At 22.5% G+C, this 23,989-nt stretch overlaps 6 protein-coding genes across 6 annotated transcripts; 3 read left to right on the forward strand and 3 right to left on the reverse strand.

The window, feature by feature from the left end:
- Positions 1–657: 657 nt before the first annotated feature.
- PVVCY_0902430 (40S ribosomal protein S18, putative) lies at positions 658–1,303 on the reverse strand (the record flags this gene model as incomplete). Its single annotated transcript, XM_008626583.1, has 2 exons — positions 658–924; positions 1,100–1,303. The coding sequence occupies 2 exons, from the start codon at positions 1,301–1,303 to the stop codon at positions 658–660; spliced, it is 471 nt and encodes a 156-aa protein (XP_008624805.1).
- Positions 1,304–3,690: 2,387 nt separating this feature from the next.
- PVVCY_0902440 (DnaJ protein, putative) lies at positions 3,691–5,425 on the forward strand (the record flags this gene model as incomplete). The annotated part of the gene is made up of 5 exons (XM_008626584.2): positions 3,691–4,639; positions 4,780–4,827; positions 4,938–4,984; positions 5,105–5,221; positions 5,369–5,425. The coding sequence occupies 5 exons, from the start codon at positions 3,691–3,693 to the stop codon at positions 5,423–5,425; spliced, it is 1,218 nt and encodes a 405-aa protein (XP_008624806.2).
- Positions 5,426–6,805: 1,380 nt separating this feature from the next.
- Positions 6,806–10,318, forward strand: PVVCY_0902450 (conserved Plasmodium protein, unknown function; the record flags this gene model as incomplete). The annotated part of the gene is made up of 1 exon (XM_008626585.1): positions 6,806–10,318. The coding sequence occupies one exon, from the start codon at positions 6,806–6,808 to the stop codon at positions 10,316–10,318; it is 3,513 nt and encodes a 1,170-aa protein (XP_008624807.1).
- Positions 10,319–11,007: 689 nt separating this feature from the next.
- Positions 11,008–12,651, reverse strand: PVVCY_0902460 (steryl ester hydrolase, putative; the record flags this gene model as incomplete). The annotated part of the gene is made up of 1 exon (XM_008626586.1): positions 11,008–12,651. One exon carries the CDS (start codon positions 12,649–12,651, stop codon positions 11,008–11,010), a length of 1,644 nt encoding a protein of 547 aa, XP_008624808.1.
- A 908-nt stretch (positions 12,652–13,559) lies between these two features.
- PVVCY_0902470 (autophagy-related protein 23, putative) lies at positions 13,560–18,033 on the reverse strand (the record flags this gene model as incomplete). Its single annotated transcript, XM_037634339.1, has 19 exons — positions 13,560–14,634; positions 14,738–14,772; positions 14,892–15,002; positions 15,100–15,189; positions 15,281–15,379; positions 15,529–15,579; positions 15,669–15,722; positions 15,828–15,869; positions 15,968–16,009; positions 16,105–16,176; positions 16,329–16,634; positions 16,748–16,798; positions 16,894–16,947; positions 17,034–17,096; positions 17,196–17,312; positions 17,461–17,532; positions 17,644–17,688; positions 17,798–17,881; positions 17,977–18,033. 19 exons carry the CDS (start codon positions 18,031–18,033, stop codon positions 13,560–13,562), a joined length of 2,520 nt encoding a protein of 839 aa, XP_037490446.1.
- A 3,274-nt stretch (positions 18,034–21,307) lies between these two features.
- On the forward strand, positions 21,308–23,281 carry PVVCY_0902480 (RNA-binding protein, putative; the record flags this gene model as incomplete). The annotated part of the gene is made up of 1 exon (XM_008626588.1): positions 21,308–23,281. The coding sequence occupies one exon, from the start codon at positions 21,308–21,310 to the stop codon at positions 23,279–23,281; it is 1,974 nt and encodes a 657-aa protein (XP_008624810.1).
- Positions 23,282–23,989: the final 708 nt, after the last annotated feature.

Consider the following 23,989-nt stretch of genomic DNA (forward strand, 5'->3'; position numbering starts at 1 on the left):
ATTAGTGCCATATTTCATTTGTCAATTTTTTTCATGCATATAGCTAAGTCACAATAAATACCTGTACAAGTAATAAAATATTACTTCTATTTTCAGTAAATTAGCTTATTCTACTTTTTGTTCATAATATTTAATAATAATTATGAACAAGTCAGAACAATCAAGTTTTTAAAATTTGGAAATTATTGTAAATATTCTTAAAAGGGGAAAAAAAACATTAGATGGTAGTAAATAGATTTATGAACATAGGGGTTACCAATTTGGAGAATACATTTTTTCTCTTTTGGCTTATCATTTTTTTTTTTGTAGAAAAAATTATTTTAGAATATAAATTTGAAAGAAATTATATAATATACATTTCTAAATAAAAAAATAAAAAATGTAATAATTATTAGTTTTAGTATATACTCATAAATTTTAATTAAAAATGTAATTTTTTTAAAGTTATTCTTTTCAGTTATTTCTTTATCCTTAGATAGCTTATTCTATTATTAACATTTGCATGAATTGTTCATAAAAATAATGAAAATAAACAAAATATATTTATTGTGCATAACTATACATGATATTCTCGGAAAATGGAAAAAAAAGCGAGTAAAAAAAATATATATTATTAAAATAAACTATATAAGAAAGTATAAATATGTCTTATTATATTTATGCTCCTTTCTTCTTAGCAACACCAACAGTTCTTCCTCTTCTTCCTGTAGTTTTGGTGTGTTGACCACGAACTCTTAATCCCCAATGGTGACGTAAACCTCTATGTAATCGAATTTTTTTCATTCTTTCTAAATCTTCACGTAAGTAAGAATCAAGTTGGTTAGCTATAACATGTAAATTCTTTCCATCCTTAATATCTCTTCTTCTGTTTAAAAACCAATCTGGGATTTTAAATTGAGATGGGGAGCTCATTATATGAACAATCTACAAATAGTAAAAAAAAAATATGAACAAGTTAGGTAAATTAACAAATAATGGCTTTTTATGCATGGATATAGCTACATGTCATAAAAGAAATATATTTAAGCATGTAATGTATACGCATATAATATTTCAATACAAAGAATATTGACAAATTATTATTATGGATTAAACTTACATTATTAATTTCCTCAGTTGTTAATTCTCCAGCTCTTTTTGTTGGATCAACATTTGCTTGTTTGCAAATGACATTGGCAATTCTTTTTCCAATACCTTTAATAGCAGTCAATGCTATTGTTACTTTTTCCTTTCCATCAACATTTGTATTTAAAACTCTTAATATATGGTGAAAATCGTTTTGATCAATTACTTGTAATGACATTTTGAAAAATTTATTTTATAAAATAGTATATTACAAAATTATTTATTTTTATATGTATATATAATGCTTATAGAATTTTATTCTATTAATATTTTATAAATATATATATTTCTTATATTTTGTTATTTTTTTTTTGGATTTAAAAAAAATATTATTATATTTAAATATTCCGATTACCAACTCCATAAATTATGTGTTTTGTTTTTATAATAATGAATATGCATATTTTTTTCTTTTATATTTAAAACCCGGATTTATTATGGATTTTTTTAAATATGTATTAGTATATATATTAAATTATTCTTAGTATAATTTACTCAAAAAATATATATATACATGCCATATATATTAAAAAATATAGGCATATTTTAATTTTTTATGGATAATAAAATGGGTATGCATATAATATCGTATGGATTTTTAAGCTTAAGTAGGTGGCACTTTATCAAAATATATATACTCTATAATTTATTTATAATATTATATATCACTATTTAATTTAACATTTTCATGCATATCCCATTTTTATATGCGTGCTGCATTTCCACTTTGTTCTTGCCATTAGCACCCTTTTTCTTAAGAAGGCATTTTTATTTTTTCCCCAAGGCTTACCAAGTTAACCTTGGATTATTACAATAATAATATATTATTACATATATTGATATTGCCTTATTATTTTCTAATAATATGTATATATAATTTTTATTAGTATGCTATAAAAAATTGCCAAATAAAAAATATTCGCATATATATTAAATACTATATAATAACATCACTACTTTTAAGTGTACTAGGGGGATTAATAATAAATTTAATATAAAACATGCATAGGCAATTAACATAATAATAAGATATATTTTATATAATAATTTTTAATTTATAAATTTTTTTTGAAAATACTTCTTAGTAATTTAATTTTTTTTAATTATTTTTTATATACATTTTTTAAATTATTTTTTTATATCCATTTTTTCTCTCAAATTTTTACAAAAAAATAAAAATATAAAACAGTTTGAGATAACAACCCCTTTTTTGTCTACTTACAAATATACTTTTTACCAACTTAATATAAATACATGAAATTGTAGCTTAATATTTATGTATATATTTATACCTGCCTATATATAAACACACATAAGCAACTAAAAAAAAGGAAAATATTTTATATAAATTAAAAAAAAAAACAAAAAAAACTATTGTCCTTTTACTCTACACTTATTATACTCATATAGGTCTATAACTTTCAATTTTTTTCATAAATCTCCATTTTAATAATATAAAATATCAAAAGTAAACAAGTTTGGAAATGGTTAGTAAGGAAAAGTAATTACATATTTGGTTAGCATTAGATATGTCAATCATTATTTAGGTTTACACTTTTCCATATGTTCATTATACAAGTTTGTTTAAAAAAGGGGAATATAATAATATATAAACATTACATAGTTTAAAACAAATAAAGAGTATCAAAAAGGAAAACTATTTAAAAGTTTGTTACTTATAAGTTGGTAAATGGTTTTTAAATATATATCTAACAATATATATTATCATTTTTTCAAAGTTGTTTTACGAATTTGATTTGAATCATATATTTCCAATGATAAAAATTTACATATTTTTATCAATTACCCATTCTATAAATCTATAATTTTGTAAATAAGTAAAACTACATTTTGTGATAAGCCCTTAAAAAGTGAACTAACAAATGTAAGTATAGGGAATGATAAATGTGTATATATTGGGAGTAGCAATAAAATGAAAAAAGAAAAATATTATAATTTTAACAACACACGTTTTATTAAAATCGATATATAGATAAAAAGTTTGCAAAAATAAAATGTAATATACATATATAATTATTATGCATTTGTATATATACTTATTCGATTTATTGAGCATTAAGGCTTAGTGGGTAGTAGATATATGTACTATGTATGTAAAAAAAATTATTAAGCTTACTTTAAAAAAATTATTTGATTGAAAAAAAAAGAAAAAAAAAATTAAAATGTCCTAAACATTATATGTGACATATTTATTAAAAAATTTATTTTTTTTAATTATTTTGTGATATATAAATTTTAAATGATAAAATAATTTAATCACAATTGCAGGAATAGTATAGAGAATAACTGAGTCAAGCTCATATAAAAATAGCAAACCCAAAATATATAATACCTTTGCCTAAAAATATTTTTAAATTTTCCAAAAAAAATAATGACAATATATAATTTTTTTTTTCAAACAATCCTATAAATAACAAAATTATAATATTACAAAAAAATAATAAACAAAATGTTTGTACAAATTTATGGAATATAAAAAATATGTCTAATCATATTACTATTTTTTATTCTCATAAAACATAGTAAATATTGATTGCTAATAAAATGGTTATAAATCAGGGAACTAGAAAATGTCAAAACAATGAAATACTAACTAGCAATAAAAAAAATAATAATGAAATATGCTCATGTAAAATAAATTTATACGATAATATAATTGACTTAACAAAGGTTGAAAGTTCCAATGAAAAAAATACTATTTTGGAAAAAAAAAAAAAAGACTACATAAAACCAGATAATGATAATTCAGTAGAAATTAAAAACGTACCAATATCAAAAAAAAACCAAACAGGATTAACAAAAAAAACAAATAAAACTAACAACAATGCTAGAAATACATGTGATGGTACTTGTCACACATCCAATGTTAGTTACGTTATGAAAAGGACAATAAATAGAATAAAAAATGTCTCAAACAATCATCAAAACATATTAAAAAATAATGGATTTAAAACAAAATTTTTTAATAAAATATATAATGCAGAAGAAGTATATAAAATGAATTTAGATTATGATAGTAGTCTATCTAATATACAAAAAAAAGAAAATGAAAAAACGAAAATGTTATATTTTAAATATTATAAATGCTTATTTTGTGTAGATGAAAAAGATATTGAACATTTCTGTTTTAAAAAATTTGATAATGATTTGTCAACTAACTATTGTAAACCTTGTAAAAAATTTTTAAAATTAATCATATCCCATGGAATGAAATATAAAGGAAAATTAATTAATCTAAATTTTATCAATCCTGAAATACAAAATATTACATTTACATATAAATGCAATAAACACCATATGTTCCATATATCCTTATTTCATATTGCTCATAATTTATGGTGTCCCAACGATTATTGTTTATTTGAGTGCCGAAATAAAAGTGTTAAGAATTATTCATCAGAGTTTTTTCGTTTAAAAGAATTGGATACTATGGAAAAACAAAAAAATATATTCTTACAAGCCAAGATATATTGCTTATTTAATTCTCATGGGGGTAATTAAAAACATACCAAATATATATACATGTGTGCCCACGATAATTAAAAGATGAGAAAAAAAATGTGTTGTTTTTTTGGCTGTATTTTTTTTTTTTTTTGACTTTTGGCTATATATATTTTTTTTTTTTCAATTTAGCTATTCCAGACACAAAAAAAAATGAACAATCTAGCTATTCTGGTGACGGTAAATATATGCCCAAAATCGAATTAATGAATTAAAAAGTTATATACACATGTTTATTCAATTCTAGGAATAATAACAATATATGTAATGTTTGTTTCATTCTATTTCAGTTGACAGAATTATAAGAAATGCCAACAATCCCTGGGAAGTCCTACAAGTACTTTATATATATTAATAATTTGCACCATTTATTATTATTGTTATATTTAATATATTGGCTATAATGTACATATAAATATTACATTTTATTTTTTTTTTTTCTTATAATTATGACCAGATAAGCAAATATTTCCAAAATTCTACGTCCACAAAAGAAGAGATTAAAAAAATAGCAAAAAAAAATTATTATAGTTTAGCTTTGAAAGTCCATCCAGACAAAAATAAAAATAATAATGTAAGATTTTAATATAGTCATATATGTTATATTTATGCCCTTTTGTGTAAACAAATTAAAATATTAAATAATAAGACATATAGCTAGCTGTAATGTATATATACATGCATGATTTATTTAATTTACAATTTTCCGGCATATTTACAGGCCCCATTGGCAATGAACATTTTAACGAATTCCATGAAGACAATTATGTCTATATAACAAGTTTGATATATAAATTAAAAACAGAACATTTTATTGACATATCCCAGATTATTTTATTTTGAAAAAAAAAATCATATTGAATATATGAATTGATTTTGTTTTATAGCAATATAATTAAAAATATTTACCCGCAAACTTTTCCATTTATGAAGTAAAACTAGAGGGACATACTAAATTTCTCTCCTTATATAGACCAACATATATCTATATGATTATTTCAACGTCCTATGTATTCCTTTTTGAACAAAACAAATTTCATCCGATTGTATAACCGACTACTGATCGAATGATATGTAAATAATTGATTTTTTTTTATTTAATTTTTTTAAGTATCCATTTTATTTTTAATTTTTTCGAATATTGTCGTAACAAATGTATTAAAAGAAATGTCCATATATATATGTATTTCTTATAATATTATTACTTTTTTTTTGTGTTTATAAAAACATCATAAACAATCAACAAATTTTCAAATAAATAAATTACCTGATTTTATTTTAACATAAGTAGCTAGCCATTTTAAAAAATTGTATATGGAAATAAAAAAAAAAAAAAAATACTTTTGAAAATGTAACATATTTAGTAGTTATTATTATATTAAATATATTTCTATTATTTTTTTTTCCCTTTTTTTCATATTATACATATATGCATATAAAATATATTACATCCCTCAACCCGAGTAAAATATACTATATGCTTCAACGGAACATATATAATATACCAAAGCAACTGTAAATTATTTATTTTTTTTTCAACCATTATTTATGTAGATAAATTTACATATCCTTAAAAAAAAATTAATATATTACATGAATTATTAACTGAAATATAGAAAATGATTAAATAATCATACATAAATAAAATATAAAAAAAAAAAAAAAAAAGTGGGGAAAAGAAAATACAAAATCATGATATACCATATGATGGATTTGTATAGAACCCTTTTTAATTGTTTAGAAAATATACTTTGTCCTGCTGATACAAAAAGGATATAAGTTTTTATTTTTATAACTACAATATAGTATAGCAATAAATTTTGTTTTTTTTTATAACTTATCCATAGTAGATAGGAAAATGAATATTTTGCCTAGATAACAATATATAGGCTCCTATATTTATTTTTTTATTACATACTACATCATTATTTTTTTTTATATATTTATCTACATAATTTTTTTCATTATTAAGTTTAATAAGTGAGCACGATACGGGCTAAGATATCCTGATCGTATATATACACTTGGTTATACCACCTTATTTCTAAATAAGAATAAAAGTAAATGAGCCCATAGATATATACACATATCTATACAGGTACATACTCTTTGTATTCCCTACTAACGGAATAACTGTTCCGGGAAATAAAAAAAAATAATGTGTGAAACAAATGAGAGGAATTCAAAATTGGTAGTACTGGGGGAAAGAAATGTCCAGGAAAAACTATACATGGACGACTTAAATAGAGAAGAGAATAAATTATTACAAGATGAAAATATAAGTAATATACATAAGGAATTGATATTAAAAAATAATAGCTTTGTAAAAGATTTAGAATTATTAGAATTAAATTTTGGGGGAAATATAATAAAAAATAAGCCAATATTAACTAAATATAATATATCATATTTATGTACAGAAAATAGTATAATATGTATAAATTTAAAAAAAAAAACAAAAAAAATAATTGTAACATCATTCTCTATAGATCGAATATTTTATTTTTATGATAAAAAGGGAAATGAAGAATATTTAATATTAAAAGGATTTAATAATTATATATATGTATATCAAATTACAAATGAAACTTTTCATTTTGTTAAAAAGTTTATTATAAATAATTTATTTTATATTAATAGTTTTGGAAAGAATGGTGAGCTATGTTTGGCTACCTGGGAATATGTAGAAAATAAATTATATGCTAATTTTTTTATACTTAGATTTACCTTTGGCTATGAAGATAACCTTTACGATTTTAATCAGCAAAATGAGAATAGCCAACAACCAAATGAACAAAGAGATGACTCAGTACCTAGCCATATCATATATAACTATGACTCCGATTTTGAAAATGAATATGATGCTAGTACATACCCTGAGGAATTGTCTAATATTCCAGAAAATGAATATGAAAATGAAGAGATAGAAAGAAATGGAGAATTTTCAAATTATAATAATAATGATAAAATAAAAAACAAAATAAATCATAAAAAACGAAAAAATAAAAAAACAATCACACTAAAATTAAGATTACAACCAATTTTAAAAATAAAATATATATATTTTTCAATGATAGATATGGATATAAAATTATCAAAATTAGTTTTAGCAAATAATAATTTAATAATAATATATGATATACAAAAAAGGCGGTATAATATTATGTATTATAATAATTATATATCTGCTATTAAAATATGCGATGATGACAAATCTTTATGTATTGGTTTTGTCAATGGATATATATGCATTCTTAATTTTGGTGAAATTATTTCGATAAATTCAAAAGACAATACAAATCAGCATAACCAAAATGAATCATATACTAACACATTTCAACAAATGAGTCCCAAAAATTTATTAAATAATATAAAAACATTTTCAAATGGGTCACCATATTTTCCTGTATTTGAAGCAGATTTTATAAGTAGAGAAACTTTAGAGAATCAAAAAAATGATCAGGAATATGATAATGAATTTAAAGACTTAAGAAATAACAATAATTTTGTAAAAAATATTTCATATATTAATTTAGGAGCCTGTACACAGAAAATTATTTCTAAGCAAAAAATTCAATATGTAAAATATAAATGGCATAGTCATTCTGTTTATTATATAACAACAGAAAATGGCAAAATTATATCAACAGGTGAAGAAGGAGTTATATTGCTATATAACAAAAAAAATGGAAACTTTGATTTTATTTCACATTTAGGTTCTCCTTGTTATTATATTTATTTAGATATAAAAAAAAATATACTTATTTGCAATTCTTTAAATAATTCAATATTTTTTATTAATTATAATAAACGTTTATTTTTTTATAAATATAATAGTATATCTATGCCATTAAAATTAGCACGTCTATTTTATAATAATCTAGATATGGCTATAAATATAAAAAGATCCTTCTCTATTTTTGGAGCTCAACTATTTGATCAATTTAATTATCATGGTAATGCTAAAAATAAAAATGGATCACTACAAAATGGAAATTTAGATATGCTAAATAATGAAACAACAGATTATAATATGATACCCGAGATTGAAAATCAACGAAGTAACAGTATAGATAAGAAAGAAATTGATAATGCTTGCAATGATGTCGAAGATGAACCTGATGATATGATAAAAAAGGACATAATAACATTTGAGTCAATACAAAAGGAATTAGAAAAAAGTATATATAATAATGCAAATATAGAAAATAATTTATATCAAAATTTTCAATTATCGTATTTTTGTGGATCTAATGATGGATTAATCTTTTGTTTCTTAACTTCCTTTACACATTTACAATTATTTAATGTAGAAAAAAATAAACATCTTAAAAATTTATGTCCATTAAATATAATATATAAGAGTAGAACAGATACAGAAAAAGTAAATGACATTGAATTAAATTTATTTGCCATTAATAATACAAGAGATATTATTATGACTATTGAAAAAAGGAATCATTATATTTATGGTGTTTTAGATGAAATTGATCACCATCTAATTCATACTGCCTACACTATTCGATTTTGGATACATGTAAAAAACTTTGACTATTTCGACATGTTTCAATATATGATTAACAAAGAAGCTGACAACTTTTCAAATTTTATTGGAGAGCAAAAAGTTGAGGAAGGAGCTGAAAATATTGAAAAAGAGAAAACACAACCAAGTGCCGACCAAAATAATGTTGCAAAATATAAAAAAATTATTCCCCATCCAGCTTTAAGCATATTTATATTATTAGGCTCAGATGGAAATATGTCATATTGGTGTTTAGAAAAATCAGAAAAAATTTTAGGCGATGATGTATATAAAAATTTTGAAATCGAAACACATGAAATAGATAGCGTTGATTTAGCATATTTTATGAACAGTACAGAAAATAAAACAAATATGTCTGAAAATAGTATTATTAATAGCAAAGCTGTTGAAAATAAAAATGATGTGTCAAAGGATAAACTAGATGATAATGAAGAGGAGGACGAAAAGTATGACACTTTAACAATTGTGAAAAATATAAATTATAAAAATACTCCAATTTTGGACGGAGATATAAGTAAAGATGGTGGAATTTTGTGTATATGTCATGATACATTAATATCTATATGGGATAGCATAAATTTAAAAACACTAGCAATAATTAATCATCCTATGTATACATTATTAAACGATTATGTATTTAATTTATATAAAGGGATAGAAATATTTGATGTTGAAAATAATATATATATGTGTTACTATTCTTTTGATACTCTTTTTATTTATTCTTTAAGTCAGTTTCATTTAGTACATGAAAAAAAATTTAATGGAATAATTGAATATGTAAAATTTGATAAACATTCCTCAAAAATGTTAGCAGTAGGTATAACTAAAAGAATTAAAAATTCTAGCGATCAAAAAAATTGTGAGCATATTTCTGATAATAATACCTGTCTTGTTCAGAAAAATTATTTATATAAATTTAGCCAAAATTATTTACAAAAAAAAAAAAAATTTTATTTGTCCCAAAATAAACCAATTATAGCTATAGATTTTGCTCCAATAAATAAGAACCATAATATAACATTAAGCAATTATCAAGATGAGGCAATAATTATAGCACTAAATTCAAAGTTTCAAATATGTACTTTTTATTTTAATAATTATCCTAAACATGCACAGTTAAGGTAAAAATTGAACCAACTCACCATAATGGTCATATAATTCTTCATTTTTTTTTTTTTTTTTTTTTTTTGCAAACTTATTTCGAAATGGGATTGGATGCTCTAACGAACAAAAAGCATAACCAACTATCCCTAATTTATTTACTCATTCATATTTTTAACGTGCTTGTGCAAATATGTTTCATAAGAAGCAACGAAATGGTTGCTTGTATGCATACGCATATCTTATATATTAAAACTTCGTTATTTGTTTTATAACTTTTCAACATAAAATATAAATTAAATTATTTAAATCAAATGAAAATATTAAGTTTTTATATTGATTATGCAAATGGCATAAATATCAAAAAGTTTTATACATAAAAATTAAAAAAAAAAATGTCTAATATATATTATATACCCAAATGGATATAAATATAAAATTTAAAATAGCCAAAATATTATGGCAATTTTTATTATTATTCCTTTGTTTGTTTGTTGTCTTGCATTTTAATAAGCAAATGACACAAATAAACATTGGAGCAATGACTAAAACAAGTAGAAATCCATGTAAACAAAATTTAGAAACATGAACGAAAACAATTATAAACTAATTTTAAATACGGAAACATAGATTAACTAAACATGTATGTGTATGTATATATATATAAACATATATAAACGTGTGCATGTGCTTGAATAGGGGCATTTTTTAAATTAATTTTTTTTTTTTTTCGGTTTGTCATTTTGACTATCTTTTATAATATGAGAAAAAATAATATCATCATTATCTGAAACCATTGGATCTAAATGAGACCATTCGGGATGTCTAATAATTTCCAATTGGGGGGGTTTAAAAATCTTTTGCATATATTTGATAGAGGAATCTGAATCAACAAGACAATCTTTATCACCATATATAAGACATATAGGAATTGTACATCGTTTATTATTTTTTTCAAAAATGCCTGTTGTGGGTTCGTTTGCAATAAATGATGATAACCATCTTTTCATATTAGCATCCGAAGTCGATCCACTTGGAGTATTTAAATAATATATATCTTTATTAGATGGACTATATAAAACAAATTTTAAAACATCTGAAGTTAAATGATGAGCTAAATCAATTATGTGATGCTTATGATATTTTTTTGGAAGATACTTCATAAGATATCTTCTGAATTTTAATATCGTTTTAAAATGCTTTGATATGGCTATAAACATTTTTAATGGGCGTTCCATGTTCGATCTTGTCGGCAAAATAATAGGCAAAGACATTAAGTAGCATTTCTCTATACTATTATTGACATAAGGGCTTACACAACCACCAATTAAAAATGATATAGACCCTTGTGATAATCCAACATATTTTATTTTATCTTGTTGTGTTTCAGTTGCTATATATTTAACTATTGCAGGTATATCTTTCGCTCCCATATCTTCAAATGTCCATCTATTTTTTTCTTTAATATTTTTTTTAACATCTTTTCTTTTCATATTATCAATAGATTTTAAATCTTTCTCTGTTATGCCAACTAGTTCAAACATTTTTTTAATATTTATATCGTCTGAATTAAATAAATTATCATTCCTCACATTTTCTTTTGTATTACTAGTTAATTTTTTCTGTTTTAGAGTACCACTTTTAGAGGTCTCACCAATCATTGGCTCTTTGCCATTCCCATTATTTTGACAATTTGTTGTTGGTTTTTGTCGTAAATTAGTCTTACTCACTTCTTTTGTATTCACATCTGATTTATTTTTCGTTAGGTTAGGTTGATCTTGGTTATTTTTTTTTTGAAAGTCATTTTCATCAAACCCAATGTCATACAAATCCTCAATTGTATATCGTTCTAAATTTTTTTTCATGGCATATTTTTTTCCAACATATTCGGTTAAACCACTTCCTCTATTATTACAAAGCCAAACATCATAATTTTTTAAAAATAATTTAATAGGTAAAGAGGTATATCCATTTGCTATTGTACTTATAGATGATTCGAATAAGCCATGGCCTAAACAAAATACTTCTTTTTTGGGGTTTTTCTTTTTTAAAGGTACACCATTTTTACCTGATTCTACAACATGATATAAATTTAATTGATAACCATCGACTGTATAAGCATGATGTTTTTCTACTTTATAGTCTCCATTTGTCGCCTGAAGAACAGCTCGTTCCATATCATCAAGTTTTTCTAACGTGTTAATTAAATCATTGGGCAATCCTTTTTTCCAATTATTATTATTGTTATTTTCATTTATAAAATTAAAATCATATGGTTCATTTTTTATTTCATTAAGTATAGGAGTTACATTTGTATTCGCTACTGATAGCCCACCATTCAAAGTATTTAATGCCATTATTGTAAAACATGGACATGTATATATTACATAATATTGTGTGATGACATGAAATACTAAAACAATATTTTCTTTATATTATTTAATAACTAATTTTGATGATTCATACTAAGCATATTTTATTTTAAAAACTAAAACAAATTATTATATAATGGGATCGAATCTTATCAATCCCTAACACATAAAAAAAGTATAAAAAATTAAATATTATCACCTAATAATACTAGGCAATGTAAAAATATTTAATTTTGTAATAGCGCGGGGTTTTTCATAAAATCAAAAATATATCAAAACAAAATCTATAAAAAGTGTTTAATAATTTAAATATTAAAAATTATATAACATTTTTTATTAGCATAAAAAATTGAGTTAAACATGATATATATATACCCCTTAATAAAAATAAATTAAATTTTAAAGTTTGCTATATTTTATAAAATTCAATTACGAAAAAAAATATAAAATAATTATATAAAATTTATTTAAGAAAATCACAAAATAATTTTAAGACTCTATTAAATACAACAACAATAACAACAATAAATTAAAAAAAAATTCTAACCGATCTAGCAAAAAATATTATATTAAAAAGGCAAGACAAACGCATTAAAAATGTAAAAATAAAAACGTAAAAAACGTAGAAATATAAAAAAAAAAAGGCATAAAAAATATAAAAAAATTTGTAAAAAAATGTTAAGAATTTTTTAAAAATTCTTTAAAAAAATTAAATGGCAAATCCAAAAAATCAAGGGTACCAATAAAATGCCAAGTTCATTTAGTTTTACTATTAAGTTATATTTTTTTAAAAATCTGAAATTACTTACTAATTGATATATACTTAATCAATCTAAACAGTTTTATATTTTATTTTTAGATTAAAAAATATGGCATTATGTAAAGATTTCATATTACATATATGCTGGAAGTATATTCCAGTCTTCATCATTCAATGATATGAAGTTTGAATTTTTGTTACTACATACTGTTGATAAATCTTGGGAACTAGTTTTTTTGAAATTTAAAAGAAATTGTAAAATACATTCTGAGGCGTATTTAATTGAATCGTGTTCAACAATTTGCTCATAGTTAAAAACTTCGAATAATATTGCTTCATCTTTATTTTCTGTTAATGTTAAAACTGTATTATTAAAACATGGAGTATTAGCAATATAACATTTATGCATTGATATATTTGTATAATTATATAAATTATTATTTCCTATATATTTTTTTAAGCTTGAATTATTCTCATCAAAGTCTTCATCATTATTTCCTCCCTCTTGACAACCAAATTTATTATTCATGTAAAAATATCCATTACTATCATTATCGGTTGTACTATTACAATTACTATTTGATAATAGCAACATATCTTTAGCTATATTATATTTATGAACATTTTCGTCTTCTATTTTGTTATCAGATGTTTTGTTTTCCTCATTCATTTCTTTCGTACCGTCAACCAGTTCACTCTCCTCACTCTCCTCACTCTCCTCAACCGTCTCAGCATTTTCAACCTTTTCAACCTGTTCAACCTTCTCAGCATTTTCAACCTGCACACTTCCTTCTTCGATTTTAACTTCACTATTACATTTTTTCAATACCATACTTGCATTTTCTTCCTTATCATTTGACATGTAGTCAATTAGTTTATTTACTGCATCATTATAATATGACTTATCGACACCATTTTGTTTTTGTTTTTGTTTTTCAAAATAAAAATTATTATGTAATCCACCAAAATATTTACCACTCTCTTTTTCTTTTATTAAAATTAATTTTGTTCCCTTCTTTGTTGTACACATCTCTTCAAATATGTAACTATTTTTAGCCTTACTAGTTAATTCCAAATTGTTACTTTTTTTACATACTGATACATTATATCCACTATACTTACTAAATGGCCCAACATAAATCATGTTTTTACTTTCATCATCATTTACAAAAAAAATACCTCGAGTTTCACTTTTGTATGAGATCGAGCTGGGGAAGTAAAAAAAAAAATGAAAAAAGTTGAAAAAAATTGAAACATATAACATACACAAGTCAGTGCTCCTAATTTTTTATTTCATTTGAAAGAACATACCATTTGTTCTTGCTTTCCTGGGTGATATCCAAAAACTGAAAATCGATAAAAAAGGAAAAAGAAAATGAGCAAAATATAAACGTGTATATTATGTTATGCTTTACTCACGCAATAAAAAGCGCTTAGTAAGTTTTCTCTCCCTTTTCAGCCTTACCAAATCTGTGTCATAAACAGAAATAAATTTATGATTTCGGTTTTGAGTAAATAAATAGGTGTCCCTTGATCGTAATACATTTTTGCATATGTCTACATAACCATCCCATAACTAATGAAAAGAAAAAAATATGTGAATAGCAAATGCATGAACAAGATCATGTATACATATGACTACATTATCTGCATTTTTATTATTTTTTTTTTACAATTTTCAAGAGCATTGATTGGGGATGTCCTTCAAAGCATAAGTCATCTTTGTCCCTTATTTTTCTTTTAATTATTAATTTAGACAGTTTCTGAAAAAAAAAATATAAAAAATATAAAATATAAAACCAAAAGCTATAAATATATGCACACACAATCGTTTGACACATTTTTATTTCTCACATCGCATAAGCCATTTTCAATGTGATCCATTTCCTTTTTCCTATTTTCTAAAATTGTATTCAATTTTTTACTATGATTTTTCAAAGATATATTTTCATTCTGTGAAAAAAAAGAAAAAATAAAAATGACAAAAGGTAGGTATATACCCATAGAATGTTGTTGAAATTTTATATATACTAATGGGTTGTACAGAATAAATAAGACAATAAAATGAATGTGAATTTGTATATAATATTTATTGATTTTACCTGGAATATAAGGTTTTCGTTCTCCTGTTCTTTCAATTTACTATATAAAATCTAAAAAAAAAATATGAACAACATTTTTAAAAATAAAAAAAAATACAATTATAAAACTTATATGAGGAATATTTTTTTTAATTCCAGACTTGTATAATAGAGTCCCTTTGAGACACTTCATTGGTTTTGTTGTCAACATTTTCCTAGCATTAAAAAAAATGTAAAATGAAGTAATAATAATAATTACACTTATTTATTTGGTTAATCCAATTTTACATATTTCAAGCGATATAAATAATATGTATTACCATCAATTCTGTATTTTTTTTTTGTTCGCTATCTAGCTCATTCTGTTCATAAAAAAAAGTTCAAAAAAAAAAATATGTCTATACTATTGTGTATATATAAGAATTATACATTTTTTAAATTGACTTATTTATTGGCATACTTTTAATTCTTGCATTTTAGAATTTAGAGTTGTGACTTCATTCTGTTAAAAAATGTAATTTAATTAAATTATATTTATTTTGTAAAATTATAATTCATATGGTTGTTGCTTTACAATTTTTTTAAAATTTATTTAACCTTAAGAACACTGTTTTCATCATTCAACAAGTTTATTTTATTTTGGTTTTCCTTTATACAAGTATCCTTATTCTGCAAAATTTTATAAAATTAGGATAATAGTTATCGTGTGTGCATTTTTAATTAAATGTATTTTCGCTAGTTATGAAAAAAAAAATATGTACGTTCATAATTTTTTCCACATTTTTTGTATATTATTTATTGTTGTTCATAAATTTAAATACCGAATTGTCCTCTGAAAGATCATCTACTTTTTTTTGTAAGTTGTTATACTTTATTACAATATTTTTCATATTGTTTTCTTGTCTATCTTTTTCTTTTCCTAATTCTTCATTTTTTTTTTCAATCTTTTTTTTCTCTTCTTCTAGTTGCTGTTTATATATTTCAAAATGTTTTTTCTCCATTAAAAACTTGTCTTCATCTTCCTTTAATTTATCCTTTTCTTTATTCATATATTCCATTTCCATTTTTACTTTATTTTGACAAGATATTATTAATTCCATTTCATTTTCACGTTGTTTTTTCTCTTCCTATAATGTAGAAAATTTAATTATTAAATATGGTTATGCATATTTTTCAAATCAAAAACATTGTAAAATTTTTACAAAAATATAATTGGGGTTTGTTTTTAAAAGTATTTTACCTTAAGGGCGTCAATTTCTTTACTTAGTGAATCGATTGTGTTACTTTTGTCCTATAAAAAAAATATAATTATTATATCCAGAACTGATTTAATATTATTCAGTATAAAATATTGTATAAGCATATAAGTATTTTTTATAATATTACATGATTAAGCTTTCTTAGATCTTCACATTCTTCTTGCATGGTGTCTAATTGTTCCTGAAAAATGTCACAATATGTAATGTAGAATTATATATATATATTATATATATAACATGTTTGAAAAATAAATTTTATTTTTTTACCTTTGACTTTTCAATTTCTAAATAAAGATTGGAGATTTCTTCTTGGATTTCTTTTAATTCGTCCTATAATAAATATAACATAAAAGGATTGAAAAATAAATTGTGCATTACAAAAAAAAGAACTACAAGTATTTGCCACCCATTTTCAACAATTTTATTTACCATATGTGCTTCCTTTAGAGAGGTCAAATTTTCGTTAATCTCATAAATGGCCTTTTCATACTCCTCAATGTCTTCTTCAAGTTTATTTTTTTCCTCCAGCACTTCTTGGAAATTTGCCTAACCATCAAAATGAGCAACAAAACGAGAGAATAAGTAAGTAAATAAGCAAGCAAGTAAATATGCCATTGTAAGGATCGAATGTACATTAAATGAGGAACAATAGGGAGTGTCAAAATGAGACAGAATGTAATAAATTTTGACTCACCTTTAGGTTCATGTATTCATTATCTTTTCCTTTTATCACAGATTCCAGTTTCCAGACCTTTCCTTGAAAGTTCTAAAAAAACGGAAAAAGGGCATATATTATGCTTGCTTTTAAAAAATAAGTATGTACAACCATAATGTTATATATGCCTAATATAATTGTATTATTATTTTTTAAGATTACATTTGACGATTCATCTAAGTTTTTCTTTGTCATAACATATAGCCCCTATAAACCAAGCATATTCATCAAGCATGTTTATTCAAACATATTTATATAATGTTTACATGTGTGTGCAAAAATATATTGGTTATTTTTTATGGATATTTTTTTTTACATATATTTCTCTATAATTATTGCTCAATTCTTCAAATTCTTCATTTCTCTTTTTTAACTCATTCTCCATTTTTTTAATTCCCATCTAAAAAAAAATGAATTAAAATTTATTACATTTGTAAATACAAGTTTCTATATTTCATTCAAATATATATTTATATTTTTTTTTCAAATTTGTACAAGCAACTCATTGCCAATAGGTTTTTTAATTTGTATATTTTGTGTGCCCTTTAGCATTTCGTATTAATCTAAAAAATAGAATAAAAATATACATAAAAATTGAATAGCAACATGTAACCGTAATATATGTATGTAACTACGAGCAAACCGATTCAACATGCATGTATACATACATAATAAGGGAATGTGCATATCCTTACTTTATATTTAAAATATTTCTTTAGTGTATATAAAAAAATATCAAACTATTTTACGTAGAGTTTTTTTGGTGTTAATGCATATAAAGCATAGAGATTAATTATCAATATAAAAAAATTAATAAATTGTTTTTTAATTTTTATTATTAGATATAAAAAGTTTATTAAATTCTTAGTTGATCGAACTATATTTACAAACACGTTTCTATATGTCTATGTAAATAAATACGCATACAATTGTGTATGTAAGTATATATGTTATATATACAAACGTGTATGTATTCATAAATTACGAGAAAATTGTTTAAACATATTTTCAATATTGTATATAATGCTAATTTTGTTTTGGTTTGTGTTTTTGTTTTTTTTTTTTTTTTTTGTGTTTTTTTTGGTTTTTGAGAGTATTAACTAACAAATCTTTAAATTAAAATGAAACCATATAAAAAACTAACAAATAAGTATAATATATTATCTACATATAAAAATATATCATATTCGATATTTATTTCATATGACAACTTAATTAAAAAATATATTATTTTTATTTGAATTTTAATATATTGTAAAAGTGTTGTTAAAGAACATGTTCTATGTTTTCTTCAACGGTATACAACAAATGAAAAAGAAAAAGAAAAAAGAAATTACAACCAAAATAAATTACATCCAAATAAATTACAACCAAATAAATATATTTTTGTATTAATTTTAATTATTTTCGTTCTACATTTTAATTAGACATGCATATGTATATGTACAATACATGTGTGTGTTTTTTCTTTTTTTTCAACAACGTCTTTTTTTATGTAGACATTAACAACGTTTATATATACACATACTTAAATCTCTATTATTCAAAATGTATATATTTTAATTTAAATAAATATGCACCCCTTGCATAATTTTGTTTTTGTCTGTCTTTTTTTTTTTTTTTTTTAATTTTGCTACCTAATTTGTTTTACCATATAAATGACAATTTATATCACAACAACAGTAACCAAATATATAGACTAATAAAAAAATGAAAAAAAAAAATAACATAAATTATGGAAAATTATAATAGCGTTGTAAATATATAGTAATTAACAAAATTTGACAGATTATGAAAATTTATTTTTTAATACACATACATATATATATTATATACACACGTGTGCGTATGTAAATTGTCCATTTTAATTAACTTTTTTTTATAAAATAAAAATGTCTTTGAAAATTTATAATGAATAATGAAAAGAATGAAAAAATGTACAGTTTATATATTCCTTATATTTTTATTGTCCTAAAAATGGAGAGTTTCAAAAATGTTGTAACAAAATTTGATGGTTTTGTAGAATATTCTCTCTAATATTTATCAGAGATTTTATATAAAAAAGATAAATATTATCATATTTTATTTATAAAAAAGCGTAATTATTGCCTTGTGAAAATTATATTTACACATAATGGACTATTCCATTTGCAATTTTTATATTAGTTTACCACATTGTAAATGGAATAATATATCAATATAATGATAATAAGTAAAAATAAAAAGACTTATCAATTATGCTCTCAAAATAAATATTGGCAATTGTATTTTTTTTTATGTTTCCTTATTATTTTGTAATATCTTTTATTCAAAAAAAATCATAAAAAGGGATAAAATGAAAAATTAAAATTGTTAGAACTACATTTTTACATTATAGGGACAAACAAAAATATGCACATAAATAATTTAATTCATCATATTTATATTTTGTTTAATTGTAATTGTGATATACCTGCCTAGACATGTATACCACAATTGTATATATTCATAAATACCTGTACTTTTTTATTTTTTCTTAAAATGGGAATATTAAAATAAAAAAAAATTTAACTAAAAAGTGTAGGTAATATACAAGCATGGGCTATGGAAAAAAATCAAAAAAAAAATATATACATATTGTGAAATAAAAAAAGTAAAAGGACAGTTTTAAAGTCTCTTATGTGTAATTAAAAGCGGTTTTTATTTAGTACAAATTATTTAATCCGATATAAATCATGTTTTAATATAAAAGTAACAAAAAATTTATAAATTTTTTGATAATGCAAGTGTATTGCATATATGCTATATATATACACTTTTTTTTTGGTACTACAATAAATATTCCCGCATATATAGTAATACAATCACCGGCTATACATAAAAAAGACTAATATATTTTTTAAGCATTCCAAATAATATATAATATATAATGAAAAAAAAATGTCAAATTAAAGTGGTATTATTTATATTTATTCAGCATAGGTGAATTTAATTAAATTTTATTTTACATATTTATATTTTATACAAAAATATGGTCCATATTTTTATGTACATTTTATAAGGAAAAAATATATCAGATTGAAACATCCAATTTATAGAATCCTATAAAATAATAATTTTTTACGTACATACTTATTTATTTGTGTATGCTAAGTTATTTGCACATTTTTTTTTTTTCAAGCTAATTCAAATAGCTATTTGCATTTAATAATATGAATATGAAATATTTTTTTTTATATTATTTTTTTTAGCTATTTATGTAAAATGAATTTAGGATGCACATTAAATTAGAAATACTATTTTTTTTCTTGTTGTGTTGTATCTTTTTTACCTCCTTTTTTGCTAATACAAGCAAAATGAAAAAGGAGATATGTGGGAAAAAAGTGTAAAACAAGAGAAAGAGAAAATACAAAGTTATTAACACATTTTATAAAGATCCATTTTTGTATTAACAAGTCATAATATTCTAGCTATTTTTTTGTTTCAATATAAAAATATGGGCAAACATAGACTTGACAAATTATTACTGATGTCTTTTTTAAAAATAGAGTTACATTTTTGAAGCATGTATTTTTTTTCCCTTTTTATTAAACCATATTAAGTTTATACATTTATAAATAAAAAAATAAATATATTATATATACATGTTATGTGTGCATGTAAAAAGTGCTTAGTAAATTTGTCCTTTGCCTTCCAAAAAGTACACACATTGTTGATGATCGTATAGTAATTGTGACCCAAAATAAACGACGCATATTTCAAGTATTCATATCCTTTTTTAGTAAAAATAAAAGTCTTGTTTTAACAGCTATTTTTGAATGTACTGTTAAATAAATAAAATGAAAAAATGGTTGAAAATGGTTGTAGTTTATTGATAAGGAATTTAAGTTTTGAAACAAGCCCAGATAAAGTTAGAAAAATATTTGAACATTTTGGAAAAATACGAGATGTTTATTTACCTCTTGATCATTATACAAGAAGACCTCGAGGATTTGGATTCGTTGAATATTATGACCCAAAACATGCAAAAGAAGCATTAAATATTTTAAATAATTCAAAAATCGATGGAAAAGAAATAAGAATAATTGTAGCTCAAAACAGAAGAAAATCACCTGACACTATGAAAAAATATCATAATAATTTAAACGACTCTAAATATAGAAACCATAAGTATGAAAATAATAACCGAGAAAAAAGGCGGCGTGTTTCAAGGTATCCATCAATAGGTAGAAGCCGAGACAGAAGCCGTGACAGATATAGTCGAAAAGGAAAGAAATTAAAATATTATAAAAGAAGTTCTAGAAGCTTATCTAGTCATAGTGTTTCCTCCTCCTCTACATATTCATCTTATGAAACATCCAGTCGAAGTATAAGCAAGTCATATAGTACTAGTGATAATTATGATAAGTATGAGAAAAAGAAAAAGAAATATATGTATACTAAAAAGGGAAAAATAAAGAAAGGAGCAGATAGGGATACATCAAGTGATTATAACACAGTAAGTTCTGAAAACTCGAGATCCACTAATAATAGCAATTTAAAAAAATCTCAGGGTAAAGATAAAACTGTAAATTTTATAAACAAAAATAAACATAATTACAATAAGACAAAAAAATATGCAAAAAAACATTCATTCAAAAGTTGTTTTAGTGATGAATCTGATAAAGAAATAGAAAAAAATGAAAAAGGTATAAAAAAAAAAAAAAAAAATTCAAGTGATACCTCAAAAAGTAGCAGCATTTCAACAGAGCGGCATAATTTAGTCAATAAAAAAAAATGTGAACAATCCGATTTGACAAATAATCATGAATTATATGAAAAAGATGATATACCAAAAAAAGTAAAAGGAAATGAAGAAAGTTCTGAAGATACATTATTAAATAACAATTTTAAAAGTAGTTGCTCAAATAATATAATATCAAAAGATAGTAACAATAATAATGAGGGTGAATTTATTGAAAAGGATTTAGAACAAAATGATAAACAAAATAAACGGAAAACAAAATATAAAAATTGTTCGAGTAATAGTAGTAGGTCATTTTCCAAACAAAGTAACAATAGTAATAATACGAGCATAGATGATACAAATATAGACACAAGAAAGTATAAAAAAATATATAAAAATAGCAATCTAAATAAAAAACGAAGAATTAAAGATTACTCATCATCGAGTAGTGAAACATATGAAGATAGTAAAAATAATAAAAAGAACTCAAAGGAGGAGATCGAAAAGGACAATTATAGTAATCCCAATTTAAAAGATGAAAATGATGAAGAAAAAGTTGATCTATCAAAAAATAACACTAATAATAATGCACCTTCTAATGACCGAGATAAATCCAATTTAAGTATCCTTAGTAAAACTGGAAGTGAAAATGAAGATAATTATAAATCGAAAATGAGTCAAGAAAAAGGGGAAAACAAGATAAAAAAAAGTGGAAGTAAGCATAAAAATAAGCAGCACCAAAAAAAAGATTTTTCATCAGACAGTGATTCAAAATTTTCGAAAAAAAATTATGAACAAAATCACCGTCATAGTAATAAAAACAAAAATGTTAAATCATCAAATTGTAAAAAAAAAAAAAATAATAATAAAACCATATCAAATAATTCGCTAGATAGCTTATCACGTAGCATTTCTTCAGACTCATCAAGAGGATATAATAGCTCGAATCGAAAAAAAAAAAATAATAAACAATATAAAAAAGGAACAGACAAAAATAAATTAAAATATAGAACAGAAAACAGAAGAAGACGAACTAATAGTTCATCACGTTCATCAAGTTTTTCAAGTTCAACGATGACCAAAAGTGGTAGCTAAAATGAAAGAAAATAAGTCCAATAATTAATAATCCATTTTTAAAAAAATATATTAATATATATCCTTTAAAGAGTTTTGTTAAATTCGTATATATTTTTTAAAGTATAATAATAAATATAATTATATTTTTCTCAGTTGTGTGCATATATTTTTTAAGCAAATTTGACATCCTTAATACGAAATATGTTTACCTAATATATGCACACACACAGACAAAAAAAAAATAATGATAAATATTTTAAGATCATTTATCAACATTTTTTTCTGACTGTTCATAATAAATTTAATATGTGCATGTAAGAAAGGAGGGATAAATTAAATGCGGAAGAAAACAAATTGAAATATATTTATTGTAACATTATTCATTATTTTTTTGCTATTAATTTTGATTTGTTTGGTTATGTCTACACTGTTATTTATCATTTATTTAGTTCCATAAAATTTATTACATAATTAGCAACTTAATTAGCTCGTTAGTTGCCACTTCCCTTCTTTGTTACGTATTTTTTTGCTTTTATTTTATATGTAAATATATTTTGTTTGTACGCTACTAATGATAAACAACCAAATGGGATATCATTAATTTTATTCCATTTTATGTTTAATTAAAAATTTACAACTATTTGTAAAAAGACAACAATCTATCTCTCTATCTATCTATCTCTCGCTCTCTCTCTCTCTCTCTCTCTATATATATATATATATACA

This window comes from Plasmodium vinckei (genome assembly GCF_900681995.1).
Source record: "Plasmodium vinckei vinckei genome assembly, chromosome: PVVCY_09".
In the NCBI taxonomy this organism is placed as follows: domain Eukaryota; phylum Apicomplexa; class Aconoidasida; order Haemosporida; family Plasmodiidae; genus Plasmodium; species Plasmodium vinckei.